Raw genomic sequence first — 27,157 nt, forward strand, 5'->3', positions numbered from 1 at the left:
GTGGGCCCTAAACCACGTTTCCCACCCCAGTTCACTCTCCCTACGGGTCTCCTCTACTCACGGAACCCCTCTCCCTCTCCGAACCCCCATCCCCTCCGCTGCCCTCCCTGAGACCCTCCCCATGGTTAAACCCCCTCCCTGATGAGCCCCTCTCCCTCTCTCAGCGACCACCCCCTGCTCCAGCTCAGCCCCGTCCCCTCACATCCCCCCTCGGTCCCAGGCCCACGCCCCCTGTCCCACTTCGCCTCCACCCATGAGGGCCTCAGCGTCCCGGGACTTGGGGGGGTGACTCAGGTAGCTCGTGGGGCGCCGGCTCCTTTGCCTCTGGGCCGTGGCCGTGACTCTTGGCCCCGAACTGGGGCCTGGCGACTCTGGACTCACGGCCCGAGGGTTAACCCGGGCGCGGCGCGGCGCGGGGCGGGCGGGGCTGGGCGGGGCGCTCGGTCATCCCCGCCGTCCTCGCCCCGCAGCCATGGCCGCCGGCCCCGCGCCTCCCCCCGGCCGCCCCCGGGCGCAGATGCCGCATCTAAGGAAGGTGCGAGGCAGGTGGGGGTCCCGCCGACCCCCGATTTCCCGGCGCCCGAGGCCGGGAGGGGCCGGAGAGCAGGAGGCACCGGGGCGCGCGGGGCGGGGCGGCTCTGGGGCGGCGGCTCTGCGAGGCCGGGCAGGGCGGCGAGGCCTGGGGCCCCTTGGGGGTCTCCCGGGGTCTTCCCCGGCCCTCCCCGGCCCGCCCCGCGTCCCCGCAGCCAGCTGCGGCCTGGAATCCGCCGCCGCCGCGCCTTAATCTCCTTGTTCCCGGATCCGGGGCATCCCGGCCGGTGCGGTGCCAGGGAATCAGGGCTGCGGGGGCGGCCAGAGCAGCCCCTGACGGCTCCCTCCGCCCAGATGGAGCGGGTGGTCGTGAGCATGCAGGACCCCGACCAGGGCGTGAAGATGCGGAGCCAGCGCCTGCTGGTCACCGTCATTCCCCACGCGGTGACAGGTGAGGCGCGTCAGGGCGGGGGTGCGTGCGCGCCTCGGCCTCCCTCCACCTCCGTTTCTCCCGTGCAGGCGGCGACGTCGTGCAGTGGTTAACCCAGAAGTTCTGCATCTCCGAGGAGGGTGAGCGCCCTGCCACCCGCTGGGCCCTGGGGTCACTGGGCTGGTGGCCTAGGCCTGGGTTTTCCTGGGGGCTGGCAGTTCTCAGAGCCCTGCAGAGCGCGCTGGAGTGGGGAGCACATGCGGGAGGGGAGGCCCGGCTCTTCCGCCCTTGACCGCTTCCACAGCCCCGCGCTCACCGTCCCTCCCCTCCCCAGAGGCCCGGCACCTGGGCGCCGTCCTGGTGCAGCACGGCTACATCTACCCGCTGCGCGACCCCCGTAGCCTCGTGCTCCGGCCAGACGAGACGCCCTACAGGTTCCAGGTCAGACTCTGGGGCGCAGGTGGGAGCCGGTGGGACCCCCACCTCCACCCACCCAACTTACCAACTCGGGGAGCCGGGAGGGGCTGCCGAGCTTGCTGGGATTGGAGTGGGACTTCGCCACTTCACCGTGGGCTGGTGGTCCACTGCCCCCTCCCCAAAAGTCCTGGACTGCAAGTACCCATGTGGTGAGAAGGACCCGGCTGAGGGATGGGGCCTCAGTTTTCCTGGGGGCCACAGCAGGGCCTCACGACGGTTGTATCTGCAGAGGATTCTGCCGTCTTCCTGGGGATCCTTAGGCCCAGTCCCTGAGGGAGGGGCTGTGGAGGCCTGAGGACAGCATTCTTGCCCTCCCTAACCACATCAGGATCCTGGGCCCACCTGCCGTCAGTTGTACCCCTCCCCAGGCACAGACTGTGACTACATCCAAGACTTGTGCAGGCCCCCAGTCCCACCCTGCCCTGAATGGGGGCTTAGGGTGACCAGTGAGGGAGGCAGTCCCTCAACAGGACCCCAAGAAGCGAGCTGGCCTCAGTTCCAGGTGGAGAGACTGGCCAGTGGTCAGTGGAGTCTCTGGGTGGTGGGCAGGCAATGCGACCCTCAGACACCCCCTGCCCAGCCCAGGCTTCTTCCCAGGGAGGTCTGAGGGTGGGGTGACACTGGGGAGGCACAGACACAAGCGTCCTGGACACCTTCTCCCTGCACCACGCCAGACCCCGTACTTCTGGACAAGTACCCTGTGGCCGGCTGCAGAGCTGGACTATGGTGAGCAAGGGGACGGCTGGCCCCAGACAAGCTCCCAGGACTGGGGGCCTCAGGGTGATGCTGTGGGGCAGGGCAGAGCTGGCCCCTCTGCAGGCTGTCCCTGTCCTTCTAGCCATCTACCTGGCCAAGAAGAACATCCGAAAACAGGGGACCCTGGTGGACTATGAGAAGGTGGGACCCCCACCCGCCCCGTCCCGGCTGGGTCCAGCTGGAGGAACCCAAGCCTCATTCATGGCTCCCAGGGCCTCATGATTTACCCCGGAACATACAGCCCAGGCCCCAAGACCCAAGACAGTCCCCAACCCCCCACTCCCCACACAGTCTCACTGGGGGCAAGGGCCAGGGTGACCCACTGGAGACCTTGCTGCCCCCAGGAGTGCTATGACCGGCTACACACGAAGATCAACCATGCGTGGGACCTGGTGCTGATGCAGGCCAGGGAGCAGCTGCGGTGAGGCCCCGCCCCGCCCCGCCTGCAGGTGCCTAACCCAGGCAACTCAGGAAGCCCAGCACCAGGCCAGGTTCTGGTGGCCCTGGGACTGTGGAGGGCACCTCTGGGTGTGGCTGCCTGCCCAGGTCCAGGCCCGAGGGCCTGCTGTGTGCAGGGCATGCCCTCAACTCAGTCTCCTCCTCCCAGGGCAGCCAAGCAGCGCAGGAAGGGGGACAGGCTGGTCATTGCGTGCCAAGAGCAGACCTACTGGCTGGTGAACAGACCCCCGGTGAGCCCACCCGTGGTGAGGGTGTGGGGTCACTGGCCAGCGCAGGGGTCAGTGTGCTTCCCTGACAGGTGCTCTCAGGACCACCGTTTTGAGCCTGTGGAAGGACCTGCCTTGGAGATCCTGGTGGGGGCAGGACGTTCTTGCTTTGTGACTTAATTGCATTTCTGCTCATCAGAACCCAGGTCTCCATCCCTAGACCACAGTACAAGCCAGCTTCTCTCTGGGCCCAAGGGAGAGTCACTGGGACACCAGACTGCGGGAACTGCAGACCCTCAGGAGGAGGCAGAGTGGGGGTGGCCTCCGCTGCGGTGTGGGGACTGAGTTCACAGACTGGGAGCAACTGGGGCTGTGGGGAGGCCTGGTGGACAGGCCATTTGGGGTTGGTGAGCAGAGAAGAGACAGCTGAAGGCTAGGTTGGGACTCTGTTCCCAAGTTCCTTTGAGTGTCAGTTTCCACATGGGGTCTGGGAGGCGGAACTTAGTCTTAAAGGGGGTCAGCAGGCCACTGGAACTGCATCCCCCCTCATCTCACCTCCCCTCCGCAGCCCGGGGCCCCCAGTGTGCTGGAGCAGAGTCCAGGGCGGGGATCCTGTGCCACCAGCCGTGTGCACATGGTGAGCCTCTGCGTGCGTGCTGGCTGCCCTCTCGCTCTGCACACCCGCCGCACCCTGCTGGACCCACCATGGGACTGCCCGTCTGTCCGTCCTTTGGTCCACCCAGAGGGTACTTGGTGGTACTTGGTGCAGCCTCCCCAAGCCCCTGCTCACTCCCGGTCACTCATTTTCCCCAAGCCTCTGCTAACTCTCGCTTTCTCTCTCCTCACACCTGCTGCCCTGGGTGCACGTAAGTGCAGTGGTGGGGATGAGGGGGATGGCGGGGAGGAAGGGGGCTCTTCTCCTGGACAGTATCAGGGTTTGCAGGGAATTGGAGGGGTGACAAGCAGGGTTATGGCCTGACAGACCTAAGCAGATCCAGCAGCAACCTGCCTCCAGGTGGAGGCCTCCAGAATCACAGGGACCAGACCAGAGGGAGCATCTGAGCCCCGCAGCAGCAAAACCCTTTGTTCAAACTGAGTCCCATCCAGACCCAACGTCTGGAACTGATGCACCTAGAACCTCACTGATAAAACTTCTTAAGTTCACGACCCTAACATTTCCCCATACAAAGCTGGTCAGAGACAGCGGGGACGGGGACACAGGCTGGGACTCGCAGAGTGTCCGCCTCCTCTGCTCTGGCCCCAGCGAGGCCCCTACCGATGAACTCAATAAGTCACACCTGGTTCCCCAGTGATTCCCATTAGTAGGTACTTCTCAAGTATATGTTTAACAACATAATTTAAATATATTTGAAAATATGACATATTAGGCCGGGTTTGGTGGCTCACACCTCTAATTCCAGTACTTTGGGAGGCTGAGGCGGGCGGATCACCTGAGGTTAGGAGCTCGAGACCAGCCTGATCAACATGGAGAAATCTGTCTCTACTAAAAATACAAAATTAGCCAGGCATGGTGGAACATGCCTGTAGTCCCAGCTACTCGGGAGGCTGAGGCAGGAGAATGACTTGAACCCGGGAGGCGGAGGTTGCGGTGAGCCGAGATCACACCACTGCACTCCAGCCTGGGCAACAAGAGTTAAACTCCCTTTCAAAAAAAAATAATAAAGAAAAGAAAAAATATGACATATTACTCACAATTGCAACTTTGAGAACCTCAGGGTTCCGTGGAATATTCTGCAGATCGCCAGACCTTAGGCCCCCAGAGGTCTCCTGGAAAGTCAGATCCCTGATTGGAAGAAGGGGCTCCAAGGGGCGGGACTGAAGGCCTGGGCCGCCATCTCTGCCAGGTCTAGGGGGCAGGAGCTAAGCCTGGGGAGGTGCCCTCCAGCTGGGGATTTTGGACCCCAGCAGGGGACCTGCATCTAACTGCAGCCCACCTGTCCCCTTCCAGACCAAGCGTGCAGATTTCTATAAGCAGGAGGTAAGTCCTGGGACTGGGAGTGAAGGATGCCGGGTGCCTTCCCCAGCCCAGGACCTGACTCACAGGCCCCACATCCTAGATCGAGTACTGCAGGAGAGCGCTGGGCAGGACCCGAGTGAAGTCCTCCGTCTGCCTTGAGGCGTGAGTGGGGTGAGGGGTGGCAGCTGGAGACCCCTGCTGAGTGCCCTGGCTCCTGAGGCCCCTCCTGCACCAGCCCTGATACCCCCTTCCAGGTACCTGAGTTTCTGCGGCCAGCGTGGACCCCACGACCCCCTCGTGTCGGGGTGCCTGCCCAGCAACCCCTGGATCTCAGACGACGACGCCTACTGGGTCATGAACGCCCCCACGTGAGCCCAGGCGGGGCAGGGGGACTGCGGGTGTGCTCCCAGCCTGGGGGGCTGCAGGAGGGTCAGTCCCCAACAGCCCCGCCCTCCCCCCAGGGTGGTTGCCCCCACGAAGCTCCGTGTGGAGAGATGGGGCTTCAGCTTCCGGGAGCTCCTGGAGGACCCCGTGGGGCGGGCCCACTTCATGGACTTTCTGGGAAAGGAGTTCAGTGGTGAGAATCCCCCCAGCCCCCTACTCCAGTCCCAGCAGGGAGGCTGCTGCCTGAGACCCCTCCTGCCTCGGTTTTTGCCAGATCCCTGGGGACCCCTCCTGCTTCGGTTTCTGCCAGCTCCCTGGGGACCCCTCCTGCTTCGGTTTCTGCCAGCTCCCTGGGGACCCCTCCTGGCCCAACCAGCCTGGGAACCCCCTGGCTCTGGCTGCCACTCTCGATGGTATCCTTGACTGGGTGCCCGGCCCCCCAGGAGAAAACCTCAGCTTCTGGGAGGCATGTGAGGAGCTTCGCTATGGAGCCCAGGCCCAGGTCCCCACCCTGGTGGATGCTGTGTACCAGTAAGTGCCGTGTGGTGGGTACTGGTTGGCCAACGGGCAGATGCACCCAGCCAGGACTACCCAATGCTGTCCCCACCCCTAGGCAGTTCCTGGCCCCTGGCGCCGCCCGCTGGGTCAACATTGACAGCCGGACCATGGAGCGGACCCTGGAGGGGCTGCGCCAGCCCCACCGCTACGTCCTGGATGACGCCCAGCTACACATATACATGCTCATGAAGAAGGTGGGTGCTGGGCCAGCCTGGAGGGGCGGGAGGGGGCGTCCCAGACAGGCCTCCGTGTCCCCACCCTGGAGGGCTCTGTCTGCACATGCATTGCCCACGATGACTCTGTCCCGGGGAGTGCCTTCCCCACCTGGCTGGGGCCGCCCTGGCCGCTGTCCTGTCAGTGTTCCGTCCTGAGCACACACCGGGTTCAGAGGGGCTGAAGGACTGGCCCAGATCACATGCTTAAAAAGGGTCAAGTTTCGATCTAAAAAGGTTTTTTTTTGTTTTGTTTTTTTTGAGGCGAGTCTTGCTCTGTCACCCGGGCTGGAGTGTAGTGGTGCGATCTTGGCTCACTGCAAGCTCCGCCTCCCGGGTTCACACCATTCTCCTGCCTCAGCCTCCCGAGTAGCTGGAACTACAGACGCCCATCACCACGTCTGGCTAATTTTTGTATTTTTAGTAGAGACAGGGTTTCACCATGTTGACCAGGCTGGTCTCGATCTCCTGACCTCGTGATCTACCTGCCTCAGCCTCCCAAAGCACTGAGATTATAGGTGTGAGCCACCGCACCCAGGCTTTTTTTTTGAAACAAAGTCTCACTCACTCACCCAGGCTGGAGTACAGTAGCATGATCTCAGCTCACTGTAACCTCTGCCTCCCGGGTTCCACCCGCCTTGGCCAAAGTGCTGGGATTACAGCTGTGAGCCACCAAGCCCCGCCTGTATTTTTTTTTTTTTTTTTTTTTTTTGAGAAAGTGTCTCACTCTTGTTGCCCAGGCCGGAGTGCAGTGGTACGATCTCGGCTCACTGCAATCTCTGCCTCCCAGGTTCACACCATTCTCCTGCCTCAGCCTCCCGAGTAGCTGGGATTACAGGTGCACACCACCACACCCAGCTAACTTTTGTATTTTTAGTAGAGATGGGGTTTCACCATGTTGGCCAGGCTGGTCTCCAACTCCTGCCTCAGGTGATCCGCCTGCCTCAGCCCCCCAAAGTGCTGGGATTATAGGCATGAGCTACTGAGTCCGGCTTTAACTTATTTTTGTTGATATTTGAACATTTCCAGATAGGCGCAATCTTGGCTTACTGCAGCCTCAACCTCCCAGGCTCAAGTGGTTCTCTTGCCTCAGCCTCTCCAAGCTACCACACCTAGCTAATATTAAAAATCTTTTGTAGAGGGATTTTGCCATGTTGCCCAGGCTAGTCTTGAACTCCTGGACTCAAGTGATCCTTCTGCCTCAGCCTCCCAAAGTGTTGGGATCACAGGCTGAGCCACCATGCCCGGCCAAGTTTGGATGTTGTTAAGAGCACTGCAGACTCAGATCTCACCGTATTGGGCGGGTTTCACCATAACCAGCATTATTCTTTTTTTTTTTTTTTTTTTTTGAGACGGAGTCTCGCTCTGTCGCCCAGGCTGGAGTGCAGTGGCCGGATCTCAGCTCACTGCAAGCTCCACCTCCCGGGTTCACGCCATTCTCCTACCTCAGCCTCCCGAGTAGCTGGGACTACAGGCGCCGCCACCTCGCCCGGCTAGTTTTTTGTAGTTTTTAGTAGAGACGGGGTTTCACCGGGTTAGCCAGGATGGTCTCGATCTCCTGACCTCGTGATCCGCCCGCCTCGGCCTCCCAAAGTGCTGGGATTACAGGCGTGAGCCACCGCGCCCGGCCGCATTATTCTTTCATGATGTTTGCATGGCCCCACGTGTGGCTGCCGGCCCCTGAGCCTCATGCTGTGTCCCTGGCACCTAATGCTGGCATCCTGGCTCTCTTCCTGGCACGCACCATCAAACACGGCTAATTTTTAATTTTTTTTGTGGAGATGGGATCTCACTATGTTACCCAGGCTGGTCTTGAACTCCTGGGCTCAAGCAGTCAGCCCACCTTAGCCTTCCCAAATGTTGGGACTACATGCGTGAGCCACCATGCACGGCCTACCTCGTTCTTTTATTTGACTCCACAACCCTGCCCTCACTCTGTGGGGAACATGGAGCCATTCCTGGTTCCTAGTAATGGCTGTGGAGGTGCTGCGGTTTATTGCTCTACACATAGCCACCAGGGCTCTTGCTATTTTTGCTGTGACATGGCCCAGGCAGATAGGAGCTCAGGTCTCCCTGAGTCTGCCTTGGTCTGGGCAGGTCCGGGGTGGCTGCCTCCAGCACCCTGTCTGCCGGGGACTCCACGGCTGGAGGAGGTTCCAGCCACGCTTGGCTGCCCCTTTGGGGTGAGCTGGCTGAGAGGTGAGGAGGCAGAAGGGTCAGGGTCTGGACGCTGTCTCTTATAGGACTCCTACCCAAGGTTCCTGAAGTCTGACATGTACAAGGGCCTCCTGGCGGAGGCTGGGATCCCGCTGGAGACGAAGAAACGGTGAGCCCAGGCAGTGCCCTGTGGCTGGCGGCTCTGGCCTGGGGCCTGCTGGACCCCTGAAGCGAGGTGGGCAGGATGCCAGCTGGCCAGCCTGTTCTCAGCCCCCTTCTCGCCCACAGTGTGTTCCCTTTCTCGCGGAGGCCACGGCACTCAAGCCCCAGCCCTGCACTCCTTCCCACCCCTGTGGAGCCCACAGCGGCTGGTGGCCCTGGGGGAGGAGATGGGGTGGCCTAGTGGACCTGGCCCATCTGCCACTCTAGTCCCTGCAGCTCAACATCCTGCATGAATGCACCAGCCACCCCCTCTTGGCCCAGGTCCTGGTGGCTGCTGAACCCAGCACCAGTGTCCCCTTGTGCCCAGAGGGCCCAGTCTTGCTGTGGGGCCACAGCCTCCCTCCCTCCAGCAAGCCCTCCCTGCCCAAAAGGAAGGGGTCCAGGTGTGGATTCCCAGGGAAGGATTTCATTGGCTCAGCTTGGGTCAGGGCAGCACCTGTTACCTGAAGAGAGGTGAGACCAAGGCTGCACGGAGCTCCGCCTTCTCTGGTCTTCAGTCTGGCACTGGGTGCCCATCCCCATCTCTAAAACCAGTAAATCAACCAGCGAATACCTGGAAGCAAGATGCACAGATGGGTGGCTTCCCACACACCCGTCACGAGATGCGGACACGCAGGTCTCGGTGCGAGCTCTGCCCCGTCCAAGAGCCTCTCCGCTGTCGCCCAGTGTGACCCTGGAAGAGGACCCAAGAGAGTGCCGTGCTGAGCCTGCCTCAAGTTCACTGCCTTCCAGAGCTGCGCCTATTTCTCCCTCGCCAAGCGCGTTCCAGAATTTGTCCACAGGCGCGCCGGCACCTGCTTTTCCACCTCGAGGCCACGGCTTCCCCCCCGAGATTTTTTTTTTTCAGACGGAGTCTCCGTCTGTGGCCCAGGCTGGAGCACAGTGGCGCGATCTCGCCTCACTGCAAGCTCCGCCTCTCGGGTTCACGCCCTTCTCCTGCCTCAGCCTCCCGAGTAGCTGGGACAACAGGCGCCGCCACCACGCCCGGCTAATTTTTTTTGTATATTTAGTAGAGACAGGTTTTTACCGTGTTAACCAGGATGGTCTCGATCTCCTGACCTCATGATCTGCCCGCCCCAGCCTCCCAAAGTGCTGGGATTACAGGCGTGGGCCACCGCGCCTGGTCTCCCCCCCAGATTTATACAGACAACTCTGACATTGTCACCCCACTGACGAGGCGAGACCCCCCATTCCATAGGGTGGATCCTTGCCAGGTGTCCCTGATCCTCCCTGCCCAACCCTTCCTTTGTGAGCTGGCATTGCTCCCCATCCCCCAAGTGCCCCACCACTCCCCCAGACTGGGTGAAGGTACAACTGGCTCCTTTCAGGGGTGCAGCTTCAACTATCTTAGCGGTTGGGGGGTGCCATCCCCACCCATAGGACTGGCTCACATCCAGTCACTCCCAACAGCTTCCAGCACAAAAATAAAAGACCCTTGGGCCCTGGCTCTGAGCCCATCCTGCTGTCGGTGCAGCTTGTGGTGTGACTGTGCATGTGACACATGCATGGGTGTGGTGTGCATGAGCATATGATGCATGTGTAGCACTGAGGCACGTGTGGTGTGTGTGCATAGCACATGTGTGATTGTGTGTAGTGCATGTGTGCAGGTGTACTGTGAGGCATGCGTATGTGGTGTGTGTGCACGCGTGTGTATGATGCATGTGTAGCACTGTGAGGCACACATGTGGTGTGTGTGCACAGCACATGCACGGTTGTGTAGTGCACATGTGCAGGTGTACTGTGAGGCATGCATATGTGGTGTGTGGGCACGTGTAGTGTGTATGATGCATATGTGGCATACATTGCATGTATGAGGTGTGCATGTGTATAGTACATATGCATGAATGCATTGTGCGTGTGATGTGTGCAGTGTGTGGAGAGGGAGGGGGCAGGTCCCAGGTGTGTGGAGTTGATGGTGGAGGAGGGACTTGACCCTCTGAGACCCAGGCAGCAGTCTTGGGGCATTTGGTCTTTGGGAGGAGACAGCCAGGGGCACTTGTACTCTGGTAGGCTAGGGTGAGCAGGGTAGTGTGTGGGGACACCTGCCCTCCAGAGGGGGAACAGTGAGGAAACTCAGGTAAGGAAGCCTGTGGGGAGGGGCAGTTATCCCCAACCTGCCCTAAGGCTGCAGAACTCCAGAGTGCCTGGCATGGCATGGCATGGCCCAGACCCTCTAGGGCCCGCAGTGCCTACAGGGCAAGAATCGCATCTTCACAGTCCAGGGGTGCAGGCTGTTACTGCAGGGAGGGAAACCTCTGCCCACCAGCAACAGCACCCCTTGGTCCAGTCCCTCAACTCCTCCTTCTCAGGGTGGGGCTCATGGCCCTGCCCACCCCTCTGTGGCCAGGGGCACAGCTGCTCCTGTGACCTACAGAATGTCCCCTCCCTTTGGGGACCCCCTGCATTCCCTCCCATGCTGTCAGGGGGCAGCTCTTGCAACCCCAGTGAACCTTCCCCTCTCCCTCCAGCCCTACCCTGCCCACCTGGCAGTTCTCTTACAGACTTGTCCCCAGAGCCCTATGGCCCTTTCATACCCAAGGCCTTGTGTGCTGGGTTACTTTTCTCAGGGACAAGAAAATAGCTTCCTGGCACAAGGGCACCCACCTGTCCAACCTCAGCCCCCATGTCCCCTCCCACACCTTGGCAAGGAGCAACGGCAACAAGGTTATACCTGTGAGGCTATAAAACAGGGCTTTGCATACCTGCATACATGCCCGCGGGACACTCCTGCAGGTATTTTAATACCTGCCTGCCCCTCACTGCTGAAACACCCAAAGCTGCATCTCAGGGAAGCCCCTGCCTGGGCTCCTCTTGCCTGCCTGGTCACCAGAGCTCAGCCCGGCCCTACCATCATGGCTTCAGTCTGGACTCCAGCCAGCCCCCATGTCACGCGGTGCTGAGGCCACCGTCTGTTCCAGGTGGGAGCCCGCCCGCTTGCATGGGGCCAGGGTGACCAGCTTGTTGGGCAGGGGTCCTCAAACCGGAGACGCCCTGAGGCTGTCAAGACTGCTGGGCACCCAGTTTCTGACTGAGCAGGTCTGGGTGGGGGTGCTCGCCTCCTTGGCAGTCCTCCCCACCCTGACTCAGGATGGCCCGCAAATTCCTGGTCACGCCCCCAGGAACAAATCCATTTGACTACTTAGGGAGCAGAGAGACAGGCAGACGCACACACGCTAGGCTCAGCCTGACCACCGGGGTTTTTCAGGCAAAAATGTTTATTCTGCTTTTTTCCTTGGTGGGTGGGTCATCAGGCTGCTTTGGCTACGAAGCTCAGGCTCTGTGGCCTGGGCGGTCCGAGCAGCACAGAGCCCCACGGCTGCCCTTGGGCCTCAGGAGCAGCAAGGCACAGAGGTGAGACCTGCATCAGGTGACACGGCGGCGTGTGAGCACCGGAAAGGGAGAGGCGAGGTGCCTGCCATGCCTGGGGCACGGGGCCTCTTCAGGGATGGAGCAGCTCCAGTGTCTACTGAGAGGGCACAGCCTGACCCAAACACGCATCCCACAGCCAGTCCCTCGGGATATTCACGGCACGTGCAGCCAGCACACGGCTGCAACTCCACTAAGGACACCTGTGAGCAGCCGCAGGCTCAGCTCCAGAGCAGGCCCCACCCATCCTGCCGGGGGCTTCCTCACAGGGCCTGGACAAAGGAACCAAGTCACACCCCCCATGGTAGAGGATCCCCCTGCAGCTCCTGGAAGGGCTGGGAAGCTGGAGCTGTCTCAGGTTCCTGTTGAGGCCCTGAGGCTGCCCCAGGACCCAGTACCCTGAGTTCAATGACTCCTTGGGAGATGAAGGACAGGAGGAAAAGGGGGAATGGATTTCTACAGGATGGGGTGGGGGATGGCCTGTCCTGGGGATACCCTGGCTCCTTCTACGCACTGGCCTGGGGAGAAGCTGGCAAGGAGAGGGCACTGGGTAAGGATGGGGTGCTGCATGACCCAGTTCTGCCCAAGGTGGCCCAGGGAGACCACTATGAAGGCTGTCTGGTGTGAGCGGGACCCTGGTGGGGTGTAGAGTGAGACCGTGTGTGGGGACTCAGGGAGGACACTGGGCGGGAGAGAGGCCCAGGGTGTCCCCTCACCCATGCACGTCCCTGGGTGCAATCATGGAGGACTGGTAAGGCCGCTACTGCCCAGTGGCGACCATCACCAGGGTCAGGAGTGGGGGAGTCAGTGCGGAGACCCAGGAAGGGGCCCACTTCCCAGGACGTTTAGTGTCAGCAGGCGGAGTCTCTCCCACAGGCTCTGGCGGGCGTACCTCTACGCCTCCCTCCGGTACCGCAGCCGGGAGAACCGGTCCCTGATGGCCTGATCACTGTCTGGCTCACCCTCACCCAGGTGGACCACCCTGCTGCTTGGGACGAGGTCCCGCACCTTGTGCTTGATCACAGAGACCAGGCCGGGTGCCTCTGAGTCTGCTGGGCCTGTCAGGAGGATGTAGGCAGCATGGCGGCTTGGCTCAAACAGGACAGCTGCAGGGTGGAGGACACAGCTGTCAGGGCGGCTCGGGACCAGCCAGGACAGACCCCGCGGAAGACCCGGGTCCCTGGCCAAGGCCGCACTCACCATCGAAGGCGACAATGTGGGTAGAGACATTGGCCAGCTCCAGCAGCACACGTGGCAGGGTAGGGTGGAACATATACAGGCTATGCCGGGCCTCCCCGGTTTCCTGGAGCAAGAATCAGCAATGGGTCCCACGCCCCTCACTGAGCACTCCCACAGGACACTGCTGTCAGAGTGACCATTCCTGGAGCTCTGTGTTCACTAGGGGCCCTATCTGGGTCCCCGACATGCCAGCCCCAGCTCTGTGGCCACCTCCCAGGTCGTCTCGCCCAACCTGGTCCTGACCCTGGTCCTTGCCAGCGGCCACTCCCTTCAAGGCATGGCTGTGTGCTCCCCTATCCACCAAAGGCCATCAGCCCCTTCTCCCTGGACTCCTCTAAGGTCACCTTCCCTCAGCTTGCACCACCTCATCCTGATTGACTGTCACTGGACTTCAATTTATTTGAGGTTGCCCAGGCACCAATTAGCTTCTGGGCACTCCCAGGTGGAGCCCAAGGCTGGGTCTCTGGCCCTGGCTCCCAGCACGGCTGCTCCGAGGGCGGCTCCCGTACCGTCTCGCTGGTGCTGCCCAGCTCGTGGAGGCCCCAGAAGAAGAAGGCTGAGCGGTGGTCTGCGGTCGGCAGGCTGGCGGACAGTGGACCCCCAGGGAGGCTCGGGAGGGCTAGGCTACACAGGAGAGCTCCAGTGCCAAGGTCCAGGAACAGGATCTGGGGAGGGAGGGGACACTGTGGGGGCCAACGTCGGGGCTACTGGGAAAACCTCAAGGCTTGCACGTGCCCTCAGCCACGCCAGCCCTGGAGGCAGATGCTCTGAGGGAGCCAGAACCTTCTCAGCGGCTCTGAGGGCAGCAGCCTCCTGGGCCACAGCCCCGTCTGCTTTCAGACCAGTCTGCCCTCAGCTAAGAACAAAGGTGCCACCTCCGAAGGAAGAACGGCAAACCTGTCTGTTGGTGCCGGTTCCGTTTTCAACGACTACAGCCAAGGTGTCTGGTTTGTAGTGGCCGAAGATGGGTTTTCTGGAACAATATGGAGGAAGCACTCACGAGGGGTCTCAGTGAGGAGACTGAGATGAAGGATGCACCCAGGAACAGGTCCGCTCTCAGTCTCCCATGGCCACATCTGGACCACAGCCCAGGACACAGAGCTGAAGTCTGGGGCACGAGGCAGCACCAAAGACAGGCAAGAGGCCCTGGCAGCAGTACACGGCCTCCGGCCCCACCCCCAGGGCTGTCTCATCAGCCAGTGGGACGTGCCCAGGGTGCTGGGGAGGGGTGCAGCACCTGCACGGCTCCTTGGGTAGACCCCGTACCTCAGGACATGGGCTGCCTTGGGCGTCCAGCGGGGTGTCAGCTCCTGCCCGTCCAACAGCACGAAGCCCTCTGAACCCACAAGGAGCACATCTGCGCCGGTGTTCCCCGGGACATGCATCAGGTAGCGCACTGCTCCCGAGCTAGACAGGAGAGTGGGAGAAAGGGGCGCCGGGTCCCTGGGGCAGCCTCAGACACCCAGTGGAGGCCCTGGCATCGTCCGTCTCAGGGTGCTCCTCTCAGGCCCCCATAACCCGTTTCTCAGTTCTACAGCTTGAAAAGAGAAAAAAGACCCCCACTTTCCATGGAGACAAAGACAGGCACAGCGCCGGGAACCTTTCCTCTCTTTGCTCTTTACTCGGCTGGTTTGACCATTTCTCACATCTGAACCCAGGGTGATCTCACGGCATCCCTAGCACCTCCCTGCCTGTGGGGCTGCTCCGGGCTCCACAGATTGTCCAAACACCGAGGCAGGGGAGCTGAGCCGTGGCGTGGGCGCTCTGCGTGGAGAAAGGCCGCGGCCCAGACCCACCTGTGGGAAAGCATCCTGCGGGTGGTGGCGTTGAGCATGCTCTCCCAGTGCGGGTCATTCTTGAACGGGCCGTCCCTCCCGGTCACCTTCTCGTAGAGACCCTTCACAGAGCAGCCGCAGAGGGAGCTTGCTGTTCAAAACACGGGAGGGCCTGAGGTCACCAGGGTCACGCTGTGAACCCGGACCAGGAGCACGTGGTGTCACATGGAGCCAGACCCCTGGGCTTCCTGACTCCAGCACCTCACGAGCAGAAGCAGGACCTGAGGAGCCGCAGGGCAGTCATGCTCCGCGAGGCCAGCCAGGGATGTGGCAGAAACAACGTACCGCAGGGAAAGAGGATGTAGTGGGCACCCGTCCTGGTGACGTGAAGGAGGAAGCCACTTTCTCCGTCCACACCAAGGCCGCCTCTGAGGCCAATCTGGTGCCCGGTGCTGCCTGAGTAGAGGTGGCCACTAACCTGCAATGACACAGGGCCCTAGGAAGAGAGGGACCTGAGCCTGGGGCGGGGCACTCTACCACGGGAGACGTGGAAGGGAAAGGGGCCCACAGGCTCTTGGGTTTGAGGAAAGGGGCGCTGACATCAGAGAGTCTGACACTGGTCAGTGCCTCCACACTGCATGGGGCACAGGAGGCAGCCTCAGTGCTCGCAGATGCTCCCAGCCCTCAGAGCTTCACCCCCAACACTGTAACAGCACAAATGGGAAGTGTGTGCTCCACCATTCTTGGGGAGGCCACAGAGCTACCTGGTAGAGGTGGAGCCCCCTCAGTATGCTGGGTCTATGGGAGTTGGGAACGTGGGGCTCTGGGAGAGTCCCCGACAAGTGGTCAGACCCAAATCCTGTCTGGGAAGTGGCAGCAGATGGGGAGGCAGAGGACGGCCGTGTGGCAGGTGGCTTTGGTGACTTGGGAGGAAAGCCAGGCTTGGCTGTACCTCCTCCTGCTCCTGGGTGAAAACCAGCAGGTCTGGGGCCCCATCACTGTCCACATCAGGCACCTGCAGCAGAGGGCTCAGGATGGACGCATTCCTGCTGAAGCTGCTGCTATGGTTCCACAGGGTTTCCCCTAAAATCAAGCACACGGTCACGGAACGTGGCCCTGAGTTCCCTTCAACAGCAGCCTGGCAACTGCATGGCCTGTGACAGGCAGGCTCCCGTTGAGGCATCACCCTTGTGACCCCATGGCTCGCCGCACACTCAGAGCAGAGATGCCAACAGGAGGGGAGGGCGGCACTCCTGTGCTTGTAAAGGAGCAGCACGCAGAGGTGGTGGACACACGTCCTGCCAGTGTATGGAGACTCGGTGGCAACACGCCAAATGCTGACAGCCTCATTCCTGGGAACCGCAGAGTTCCCCCTTCCTTTTCTCCTATCTGCGTGTCCTAGAACATCTAAAGCCAATGCTGACCCTCCCGCCCGAGTGGATGAAGCCTGACCTCACCCACCTCTAGAAGCCCCTGCCTCCTGCTGGGGTTGCAGGCATCCCCTTGGTGCCATGCAGGCCCTGGCTGAGTGGCCCCTTCCCCTGCCCTCCACATAGAAGGCAAGAATGGAGGTGTGTGCTCGGAGGCGGACCTACTGACCACAGGTCCCAACGCAACTCCTTACGCACATACAATCTCATCCAAACCTTTTTTTTTTAGACAGATTTCTTGATTCTTAAAATATTTCCAGCCTGTTCCTTATTCTCCTCCATATCCTTAAAATGACAACTTGTAAGGGAAATGTGAACATTCACCAAATCTAGGCACAGAATTCCTCCAGACCGTGATGAGGTGCAAGGAGCCCATACACACTCACACGGCCCTGCACACCATGCATTCTTTCCCTTGTGCTTCCATGCAGCTGGCTCCGCTGGGGCTCGGAGACCTGCACCCTCAGGCTTAGGGGCACAGACAGGCCCCAGTCTTCCCTGATGGGCTGACTGCAGGTTCATGTTCTGGGCTCGCCCTGGGCACTGCCACCACTGACACCCCAGGAACAGCTGGCGGCCAAGCCGCTCCTCCGCTCTGCTACCGCGTAGCAGGTGGCATCGGACTGCCCCTGTGTTACAGCCCACCAGCAAGGTGTAACGGGAGGTAACAGACACAGTGCAGCTGAAGGCAGCCGAGATGTGTGACTTCCATGGGCTTGCACCCTCACTTGCAGGTTCTCCCCATAACCTTCCTTCCCATCCAGCCACCCTCAAGATCACAGGGCTGAGCCTCATCGGGGCCTCCTGGCACTGGCCCTCAGTGAGAACCCCGCTGTCTGGCTGGCCTACCTGTGAACGAGTCGACTGCAATGAAAGAACCGGGTCTGCCCACAAGGATGCAGGCAGAAGGTGCCTCACTGCCTCTTGGTTGGGGCACAGCACACTCCACCAGGGCCACGTCTTGGGCCACAGGTCTCTCCCAGAGCGTGCTGCCGTTGGCCCCCGACACAGCAGCGGCAAAGGTGCAGGGAGAGGAAAAGCCTGTAGGAAGAGACAGCGACCCCTCACTGTTGCAGCCTCCGGGCAGGCGGGCCGGTCAGCTCCAGCATGTGCTCTGCCAGGCCTATCTTCCTCACATCTCTCCTAGGCCACAGCCCCTCCCTCCCAGGTGGATCCCCTTTATCTTGCAGGCTCCCGGGGCTCTAATGCTGACTCCACCGGGGCTCAGTGGCCAGGGCGGTGCTGGGGCTGGGCTTCCTGGCCTCTTTCTGGTCCTGCTAGGAAGGGTGACGAGATGCGTTGCACAGACACCACCAACTGTTTCCCCCAAACACTGTGAAAGTGAGAGGGTTACCCAAAACAACGGCTCCTCCTCCTACAGGGAGCTCCTTCTTTCTCACATAAAATGAAATTACCTTCATCCACACAGGATCGGTTGAAATTGTTGCTGCTGTTGGTGTTTTTATAAAGAAAGAGAACATCTTGGATCCTGTCCCCGTTTATGTCATCCACAGCCAGGAAATCATAGATAACTGAAAGAGAAAACCACAGACTATATACTCCACGGGCCATGTCTGGTTTCCAGGAATGATCAGGTCCAACACGACCTACTTCTCTGCTCCGTTGAACCTGCCCCTGTGAGGTCACCCAGCAAGGACAGTGGCTTCTTCCTCACTCGGATGAGTAATGTTCTTCCTAAACACAAGGGGTGGGACAACAATGCCCAGTGCTGAGCTTCAGCAAGGAACAAGCCGGACACCTGGGTGTTAAGAACGCGTGTTCTGTCACCTTCCGTTCATGAAGAAATCCCTCCCTAGACCAAATGGCATCTAGACAGTCCACACTCCATACTCATCAGGGTTTATACTTCCTTTCATTTAAGGACTCAAATGATAAACTTTACGCCCTAAAATCAAACACCAAAAGAATGGAGCTGGCCAGGGGCGGTGGCTCACGCCTGTAATCCCAGCACTTTGGGAGGCCAAGGTGGGCAGATAACAAGGTCAGGAGATTGAGACCATCCTGGCCAACATGTGAAACCCTGTCTCTACTAAAAATACAAAAAATTAGCTGGGTGTGGTGGCGTGTGCCTGTAATCCCAGCTACTCGGGAAGCTGAGGCAAGAGAACTGTTTGAACCAGGAGGTGGAGGTTGCAGTGAGCCAAGATTGCACCACTGCAATCCAGCAGCCTGGAGACAGAGTGAGAGTCCATCTCAAAAAAAAAAAGAAAATAAAAAAACCCCAAAAAAATAGACTGGTCGCGGTGGCTCAAGCCTGTAATCCCAGCACTTTGGGAGGCCGAAGCAGGCGGATCACAAGGCCAGGAGACTGAGACCAGCCTGGCTAATATGGTGAAACCCCGTCTCTACTAAAAATAAAGAAATTAGCCGGGCGTGGTGACAGGCGCCTATAGTTTCAGCTACTTGGGAGGCTGAGGCAGGAGAAATGCTTGAACCCAGGAGGGGGAGGCTGCAGTGAGTTGAGATTGTGCCACTGCACTCCAGCCTGGGCAACAGAACGAGACTCCATCTAAAAATAAATAAATAAATAGAGTTGAACCCCGGCCCTCCTTTTTGTAGAGATGGGGACTGGCTGTGTTGCCCAGGCTGGCCTTGAACTCCAGGCCTCAAGTGATCCTCCTGTCTCAGCCTCTGAAAGTGCTGGGATTACAGGTGTGAGCCACTGCATCCAGCATGAAGTTGGATCTTTACATCGTGCACAAAAATGAACTCAAAATGAATCAAAGACCTAAACATAAGAGCTAAAACTATAAAACTCCTAGAAAAAAAAAAAAAAAAAAAACAGGGAAAAATCTTCATGACATTGCATCTGGTAACAGTTTCCTTGATACAAAAGCACAGGAAGCCGAGTGTGGTGGCTCACGTCTACAATTCCAGCACTTTGGGAGGCTGAGGCGGGTGGATCAGCTGAGGTCAGGAGTTCGAGACCAGCCAGGCCAATATGGCAAAACCCTGTCTCTACTAAAACTACATAAATTAGCCAAACATGGTGGCGGTCGCCTGTAATCCCAGCTACTTGGGAGACTGAGGCAGGAGAATCGCTTGAACCCAGGAGGTAGAGGTTGCAGTGAGCTGAGATCACGCCACTGCATTTTCCAGCATGGATGACAAAGCAAGATGCTGTCTCAAAAAAAAAAAAAAAAAAAAAAAAAAGCACAGGAAAGAAAAAATAGGCTTCATTAAAACTAAAAATTTTGGCCGGGCGCGGTGGCTCAAGCCTGTAATCCCAGCACTTTGGGAGGCCGAGGCGGGTGGATCACGAGGTCAGGAGATCGAGACTATCCTGGCTAACACGGTGAAACCCCGTCTCTACTAAAAAAAAAATACAAAAAAACTAGCCGGGCGTGGTGGCGGGCACCTGTAGTCTCAGCTACTTGGGAGGCTGAGGCGGGAGAATGGCATGAATCCGGGAGGCGGAGCTTGCAGTGAGCCGAGATCACGCCACTGCACTCCAGCCTGGGAGACACAGCGAGACTCCGTCTCAAAAAAAAAAAAAAAAAAAAAAACTAAAAATTTTTATGCATCAAAGGACACTATCAAGAGAGTGAAGAGGCCAGGTGTGGTGGCTCATGCCAGTAGTCCCAGCACTTTGGGAAGCCAAGGGAGGCAGATCACTTGAGGTCAGGAGTTCGAGATCAGCCTGGCCAACATGGTAAAACCCCATCTCTACTGAAAATACAAAAGTTATGGCCGAGCGTGGTGGCTCAAGCCTGTAATCCCAGCACTTTGGGAGGCCGAGGCGGGTGGATCACCTGAGGTTGGTAATTTGAGACCAGCCTGACCAACATGGAGAAACCCTGTCTCTACTAAAAATACAAAATTAACCAGGCGTGGTGGTGTGTGCCTGCAGTTCTAGCTACTCGGGAGGCTGAGGCAGGAGAATCACTTGAACCCGGAAGGCGGAGGTTGCAGTGAGCCGAGATTGTGCCATTGCACTCCAGCCTGGGCAACAAGAGCGAAACTCTGTCTCAAAAAAAAAAATTAGCCAAGTGTGGTAGCTTGTGCCTGTAATCCTAGCTACTTGGGAGGCTGAGGCAGGAGAATCGCTTGAACCCGGGAGGCAGAGGTTGCAGTCAGCCAAGATCGCGCCACTGCACTCCAGCCTGGGGGTAGAAGAGTGAAACTCCGTCTCAAAAAAAAAAAATTCTTTTTTAATTTTTAAAAATGGGCAAAAGACTTGAACAGACATTCAACAAAGAAGATGGAAGAATGGCTAAAACTCACATGAAGAGAGGGATCCAACATTTTTAGTCACCGGGAGATTCTAATTCATACCCACCAGCATGAGTGCAACAGAAAAGACAGACAATAACAAGTGTTGGCAAGGACCGGAGAGACTGAACGCCTCCTCAGCATTGTAGCCAGAAGGTAAAATGGTCACACGGTGCAGCTGCTTTAGAAACAGCTTGTCAGCTCCTCAGAAAGTTAAACATAAACTTACCATAGGGTTCAGCAATTCCACTCCTAGCGATCTACCCAAGAGAAATGAAAACACATGCACACGAAGATCTGCACGTGAATGTTCACGGCTGAATTATTCATAAGAACCCCAACCGAGAGCGAGTGATGCAGGTGATCGCCAGCCAGCAGGCCCCCAGGAGCACTGCTCAGCAACGGAAAGACATACAGACCACGACACAAACGAATGGCAAAACATCACACTAAGTGAAGGAAGTCACACTCCAAAGGTACACACTGTAGGATTTCACTTCTAAGAAATGTCTAGAGGCCGGGCACAGTGGCTCATGCCTGTAATCCCAGCACTTTGGGAGGCCGAGGTGGGCGGATAACCTGAGGTCGGGAGTTCGAGACCAGCCTGACCAACATGGAGAAACCCCATCTCTACTAAAAACACAAAATTAGCCGGGCGTGGTGGCACATGCCTATAATCCCAGCTACTTGGGAGGCTGAGACAGGAGAATCACTTGAACCCAGGAGGCAGAGGTTGCGGTGAGCCAAGATCATGCCATTGCACTCCAGCCTGGGCAACAAGAGCAAAACTGTGTCTAAAAAAAAAAAAAGACTCATCTTAAGACTAGGTTGCCCAGGGCTGGGAGAGGAGGGAACAGGGAGTGATGACAAAGGTAATGAGGAACTTTCTTTTTTTGAGACAGGGTCTCCCTCTGTCACCCAGGCTGGAGTGCGTGGCGCGATCACAGCTTACTGCAGCCTCAACCTTCCAGATGTAAGTGATACTCTTACCTCAGCCTCCCAAGTAGCTGGGACCATAGCTGCATGCGACCATACCTGGCTGATTTTATTTTTCTGTAGAGATGGGGTTTGTGCCCAGCCTCTTCAGGAATCTTTTAGGGATGATGGAAATATTCTAAAACGGAATGGTACTGACAGCTACATAACTCTATAAATTGACTACCAATCACTGAATTGGGCCAGCTGTGGTGACTTACGCCTGTAATCCCAACATGCTGAGAGGCTGAGGGAAGAGGATCACTTGAAATCAGGAGTTCAAGAGCAGCCTGGCCAACATGGTAAAACCCCATCTTTACTAAAAGTACAAAATTAGGGCCAGGCGTGGTGGCTCATGCCTGTAATCCCAGCATGTTGGGATGCCAAGGTGGGTGGATCACGAGGTCAAGAGTTCAAGATCAGCTGGGCGTGGTGGCTCACGCCTGTAATCCCAGCACTTTGGGAGGCTGAGGCGGGTGGATAACGAGGTCAGGAGCTTGAGACCATCCTGGCCAATGTGTGAAACCCTGTCTCTACTAAAAATACAAACAATTAGCTGGCTGTGGTGGTGTGTGCCTATAATCCCAGCTACTCAGGAGGCTGAGGCACGAGAATCATTTGAACCTGGGAGGCACGGCTTGCAGTGAGCTGAGCTCATGTCACTGCACTCCAGCCTGGGTGACAGAGCGAGACACCATCTCTTAAAAAAAAAAAAAAAAGTTCTAGAACAGCCTGGCCAACATGGTAAAACCCCATCTCTACTAAGAACACAAAAATTGGCCAGACATGGTGGCTCATGCCTGTAATCCCAGCACTGTAGGCACCTGTAGTCCCAGCTACTCCAGAGGCTGAGGCAGGAGAATGGCGTGAACCCGGGAGGTGGGGCTTGCAGTGAGCCAAGACTGCACCACTGCACTCCAGCCTGGGCAATAGAGCAAGACTCCTTCTCAAAAAAAATTAAAATTAAAATTAAAAAAATAAAAGAATACAAAAATTAGGCTGGGCCCATTGGCTCACGCCTATAACCCCAGAACTTTGAGCGACCAAGGCAGGAGGATCACCTGAAGTCGGGAGTTCGAGACCAGTCTGACCAACATGGAGAAACCCTGTCTCTACTAAAAACACAAAATTAGCCAGGCATGGTGGCACATGCTTGTAATCCCAGCAACTAGGGAAGCTGAGGCAGGAGAATGGCTTGAACCTGGGAAGTGGAGGTTGCAGTGAGCCAAGATCATGCCATTACACTCCAGCCTCGGCAACAAGAGCCAAACTCCATCTCAAAAAAAGAAAAAAAAAAATAGCCAGGTGTGGTGGCACCTGTGCCTGTAATCCCAGCTACTGGGGAGAATGAGGCAGGAGAATTGATTGAACCTGGGAGGAGGAGGTTGCAGTGAGCCAAGATCGCACCTCTGCACTCTAGCCTGGGCAGTAAGAGCAAACTTCGGCTCAAAAAAAAAAAAAAAAAAAAAAAAGGCCAGGCAGGGTGCCTCACGCCTGTAATCCCAGCGCTTTGGAAGGCCGAGGCAGGCAGATCACGAGGTCAGGAGATCGAGACCATTTGGCTAACAACGGTGAAACCCTGTCTCTACTAAAAAAAAAAATACACAAAATTAGCCGGGCGTGGTGGTGGGCACCTGTAGTCCCAGCTACTCCAGAGGCTGAGGCAGGAGAACGGCGTGAACCCGGGAGGCGGAGCTTGCAGTGAGCTGAGACTGCGCCACTGTACTCCATCCTGGGTGACAGAGAGACACTCTGTCTCAAAAAAATAAAAATTAAAAAATAAGGCCGACTGGCCAGGCGCAGTGGCTCAAACCTGCAATCCCAGCACTTTGGGAGGCCAAGGCTCAGGAGATCGAGACCATCCTGGCGAACACGGTGAAACCTCGTGTCTACTAAAAATACAAAAAATTAGCCAGGCGTGGTGGCAGGCACCTGTAGTCCCAGCTACTTGGGAGGCTGAGGCAGGAGAACGGTGTGAACCTGGGGAGCGGAGCTTGCAGTGAGCGGACATCACGCCACTGCACTCTGGCCTGGGCGACAAAGCGAGACTCCGTCTCAAAAAAAAAAAAAAAAAAAAAAAAAAAAGAAGGCCAGTGTGGTGGCTCACGCCTCTAATCTCAGCACTTCGGGAGGCTGAGACTGGCAGATCACGAGGTCAGGAGATCGAGACCATCCTGGCTAACATGGTGAAATCCTATCTCTACTAAAAAATACAAAAAAGTAGCTGGGCGTGGTGGCGGGCGCCTGTAATCCTAGCTACTTGGGAGGCTGAGGCAGGAGAATGGCGGGAACCTGGGAGGCAGAGCTTGCACTGAGCCAAGATTGTACCACTGCACTTCAGCCTGGGTGACACAGCAAGACTCTCTCAAAAAATACATGTATATTTTGAACACAAATTGACCCTAAGTGAGGTTTCAACAACAAATCCTACTGATGGCACTGGAGAAGCCCCGAAGTCTGTGGCAGGAAACACTGAGGCTGTGAGTGTTCACGCCCACTGACATGGGTGACTGCAGCTGCTCTTCTCCTAGAAGCAGAATGTCCTGACTAAGGCTGAGTCCATTGCTTTTTATAACGGCTAAGACTTCAGAATGGCAAGTTCACGAGACAGGAATGAAAGCGTGCTTTCCTTTCACTAACCAGGATGTGAGCTGGGGCATCCTAGCAAGACTGCACCATACGACCTGGTGCATGTTTTTCACATTTTATGACAGCCTTTTCTGTATCTTTCACCCACAAGCTCTGTTTCATTAACTTTTTTAATTTAGAAAAGTCCCCAAATGGGCTACTTTTATTTAGCCAACTCATCCTTCCTAAAAAAGGGAGAGGAGTTTGGGAGGCTAAAAAAGGGAGAACCAGTTGGGCGCGGTGGCTCACGCTTGTAATCCCAGCACTTTGGGAGGCCAAGGCAGGCAGATCACGAGGTGAGGAGATTGAGACTATCCCGGCTAACATGGCGAAACCCCGTCTCTACTAAAAATACAAAAAATTAGCTGGGCGTGCTGGTGGGCACCTGTAGCTGGGTGTAGTCCCAGCTAATCGGGAGACTGAGGCAGGAGAATGGTGGGAACCTGGGAGGCGGAGCTTGCAGTGAGCTGAGATTGTGCCGCTGCACTCTAGCCTGGGTGACAGAGCAAGACTCTGTCTCAAAAAAAAAAAAAAAAAAAAGGGAGAACCAAGGCCAGACACAGTGGCTCATGCCTGTAATCCCAGCACTTTGGGAGGCTGAGGTGGGCAGATCACCTGAGGTCAGGAGTTCGAGACCAGCCTGACCAACATGGAGAAACGTGGTCTCTACTAAAAATACAAAATTAGCCAGGCGTGGTGGTGCATGCCTGTAATCCCAGCTAGTTGGGAGGCTGAGGCAGGAGAATTGCTTGAACCCAGGAGGCGGAGGTTGCGGTGAGCAGAGATGGCACCATTGCACTCTAGCCTGGGCAACAAGAGCAAAACTGCCTCAAAAAAAAAAAAAAAGGGATAACCAAGAGCCAGACACAATGCTTCCCTGGCAGTGTTTTCACGTTTATTTAAAGGCTGCGCAGCTGGGCGCGGTGGCTCATGCCTCTAATCCCAGCACTTTGGGAGGCTGAGGCGGGCGGATCACCTGAGGTCAGGAGTTCAAAACCAGCCTGACCAACATGGAGAAACCCAATCTCCACTAAAAATACAAAATTAGCTGGGCGTGGTGCTGCACGCCTGTAAACACAGCTACTTGGGAGGCTGACGCAGGAGAATCACTTGAACTCCAGAGGCAGAGGTTGCGGTGAGCTGAGATCGTGCCATTGCACTCCAGCCTGGGCAACAAGAGAGAAATTCTACCTCAAAAAATAAAATAAAAAGGCTGCTCTATCGCGCCCTAAAATTCCAGGAAAACCTTGGACATAGAACTGGCAGCCACTTGGGGTTGATTCACGGCTTCAAGGCCAATTCTAGACTCACAGACACAGTTCTGCCCCCACCCCCAGCCCCTGGGAAGAGCTGCTTTGGACTCCACTGGGCGGGAAGCCGGGCTCACCAGCGGCATTGTAGTCGATCCTCCACATTCGCTGTGACGCTGGCCGGTCTGGACACGGGATGACGAATGAGACGACAAACACCACAAAAAGGCAGAGAAACAATGAAAGAAAAAACGCCACCGTTCGGCATCGGGAGAGCCGGGACTGTGGAGGTGTGCTTTTCAACTTATCCTCATTTTTCGATGGGTTTCCCAGATTTTCCTGCGATTTTCTTTCTTCATTTTTCAAGGGGTGGACTTCGGCTTCTAAGTCCTGGTGGTCCAACATCACGGGCACACCTCAAAGTTTAACTCCTGGTCACTGTGTCAATAAAGCAAGAAGTCGGCAAGGCCAGCAGTGCCACGGCACAAAGCTGCAGCGCACAGGGTCTGCTGGCGTCAGCTTCTCGGGGAGCTGGCTGCAGCTGTAACTATGGGCCGTCAGCCCACTAAATAAAAACTAAATACATGTTTAGGGTGTCAGTCTTAACAGATTATACTTAAGAAGGTCTCTAACTAATGTGGAAAGACGAATTAGCTGTGTAGAGCCAGCAAGCAGGAACTATTTTCATCCTGAACACGCTGGTGCTTCCTGCCTGCCGAACCCAGGAAATGCTGAAGGAGCTCCAGGGCAGTGCTGGGCCAGGGGTGAGGACGCTGCAACCCACACCCTGCAAGTTCACTAAGCCCCACCTACTCAGCCTCGGAGCACATCTGAGTCACCTTCCACCGGCCTCAGCTCGGATGGGAAAGGTGACCCAGGTGCGCACACAGGGGCTCCCTGGAGAGCCTCAGACTCAAAATCCAAAGTTCAGGGCGAAGATGGGCTCTGGGCGGGCAGCCTCGCACCTCTCTGGCTGTGTGACCAGGACATACGCTTTCATTGAACTGTGCCTCACTTCCTTCTCTGTAAAAGAAATAATATCTACTTTAGAAGCCTATTCTAAGGATTAAATCATTAAATGCATAGAAAGCACTTACAAGATCATCTGATACACAGTAAACATTCAAACACTACCTAATTATTATTAATAAAATATGTTCATGGATAAGCACAGACTAACTAGGAAAAAATAAAATATATACAAACAGAAGTCCACAGGGGAGGACAGGGGACGGCTGTGTGGAGTGAGCTCAGGGCTGGGCGTAACTTCTGAGCCCCGACTCTGAGGGGAAAAACATGCCCTCTCCTTGCCCTGGTTCCGGCTGGCTGGACCAGGGGTGGATGTGGTGGGGAAACTGGCAGTCGCTGTCTTAGAAACAAAAATGGAAAACACATTTGAAGACAGGAAAGGCACAGGGCCTCTGATATCTGCCAGCCACCACCACCCAGCCTGAGCTGCTTCGACTGTATAAAAGAGAAAAAAAAACTTCCATTTTGTCTCAGGCAAGATTTTTGTTATTTTGGTCCTTTTTGAACAGCCAAACCGATGTCCTAACACATCATACTGCGAGATTGGACATGATCGGGCAGATTTGAGGTAAAATCTTCATTTACCCAAAAAGGAAGTCAACAGTTCACAACAAAGGGAGGGGTGAAAGCTGAAAGAGGGCGTGTGGAGCTCAGCGAAGGAACACAAGGAAGTGCTGAGCTGAAAGCTGCACCCTCTGGGGAAGGGTCAGGAAAACAGAGAGATAAGGGACCGCTGGCTTTTGTTTTAAACTGTTCACTCAGACTTTGTCTTTTCCTAATTATCTAATAAAAATAATTCACGTAATAACCTGTGTATGCCACTAGAATGGCTTTAATTTTAAAAGGAAAAACGACAAGTCTG

The 27,157-nt window shown here is 56.9% G+C and overlaps 2 protein-coding genes across 4 annotated transcripts; one reads left to right on the forward strand and one right to left on the reverse strand.

The window, feature by feature from the left end:
- The first annotated feature begins 420 nt into the window (after nucleotides 1-420).
- Nucleotides 421-9,521, forward strand: RGS11 (regulator of G protein signaling 11). Its single transcript, XM_050774715.1, has 17 exons — nucleotides 421-535; nucleotides 886-982; nucleotides 1,051-1,101; nucleotides 1,296-1,402; nucleotides 2,113-2,164; nucleotides 2,277-2,335; nucleotides 2,539-2,615; nucleotides 2,802-2,883; nucleotides 3,428-3,496; nucleotides 4,829-4,858; nucleotides 4,938-4,999; nucleotides 5,092-5,205; nucleotides 5,299-5,414; nucleotides 5,665-5,752; nucleotides 5,835-5,973; nucleotides 8,235-8,317; nucleotides 8,437-9,521. Exons 1-17 carry the CDS (start codon nucleotides 473-475, stop codon nucleotides 8,549-8,551), a joined length of 1,404 nt encoding a protein of 467 aa, XP_050630672.1. The 5' UTR covers nucleotides 421-472; the 3' UTR covers nucleotides 8,552-9,521.
- On the reverse strand, nucleotides 8,849-26,071 carry FAM234A (family with sequence similarity 234 member A). Of its 3 annotated transcripts, none has more exons than XM_050774712.1 (12): nucleotides 25,404-25,958; nucleotides 17,596-17,712; nucleotides 17,030-17,221; nucleotides 15,703-15,833; nucleotides 15,096-15,228; nucleotides 14,772-14,901; nucleotides 14,242-14,382; nucleotides 13,873-13,948; nucleotides 13,485-13,640; nucleotides 12,937-13,039; nucleotides 12,745-12,842; nucleotides 8,849-8,923 (listed from the first exon to the last, which is right to left on the reverse strand). In XM_050774712.1, the coding sequence occupies exons 1-12, from the start codon at nucleotides 25,669-25,671 to the stop codon at nucleotides 8,909-8,911; spliced, it is 1,560 nt and encodes a 519-aa protein (XP_050630669.1). In that variant the 5' UTR covers nucleotides 25,672-25,958; the 3' UTR covers nucleotides 8,849-8,908. The 3 variants fall into 3 exon arrangements, with proteins under 3 accessions (XP_050630669.1, XP_050630668.1, XP_050630667.1); XM_050774711.1 differs by lacking the exon at nucleotides 8,849-8,923 and adding an exon at nucleotides 11,545-11,728 and having other exon boundaries at nucleotides 25,404-26,071; XM_050774710.1 differs by lacking the exon at nucleotides 8,849-8,923 and having other exon boundaries at nucleotides 11,545-12,842; nucleotides 25,404-26,070.
- Between the last annotated feature and the right edge of the window lie 1,086 nt (nucleotides 26,072-27,157).

The sequence above is a fragment of the Macaca thibetana genome, chromosome 20 (genome assembly GCF_024542745.1).
Source record: "Macaca thibetana thibetana isolate TM-01 chromosome 20, ASM2454274v1, whole genome shotgun sequence".
Taxonomy (NCBI): domain Eukaryota; kingdom Metazoa; phylum Chordata; class Mammalia; order Primates; family Cercopithecidae; genus Macaca; species Macaca thibetana.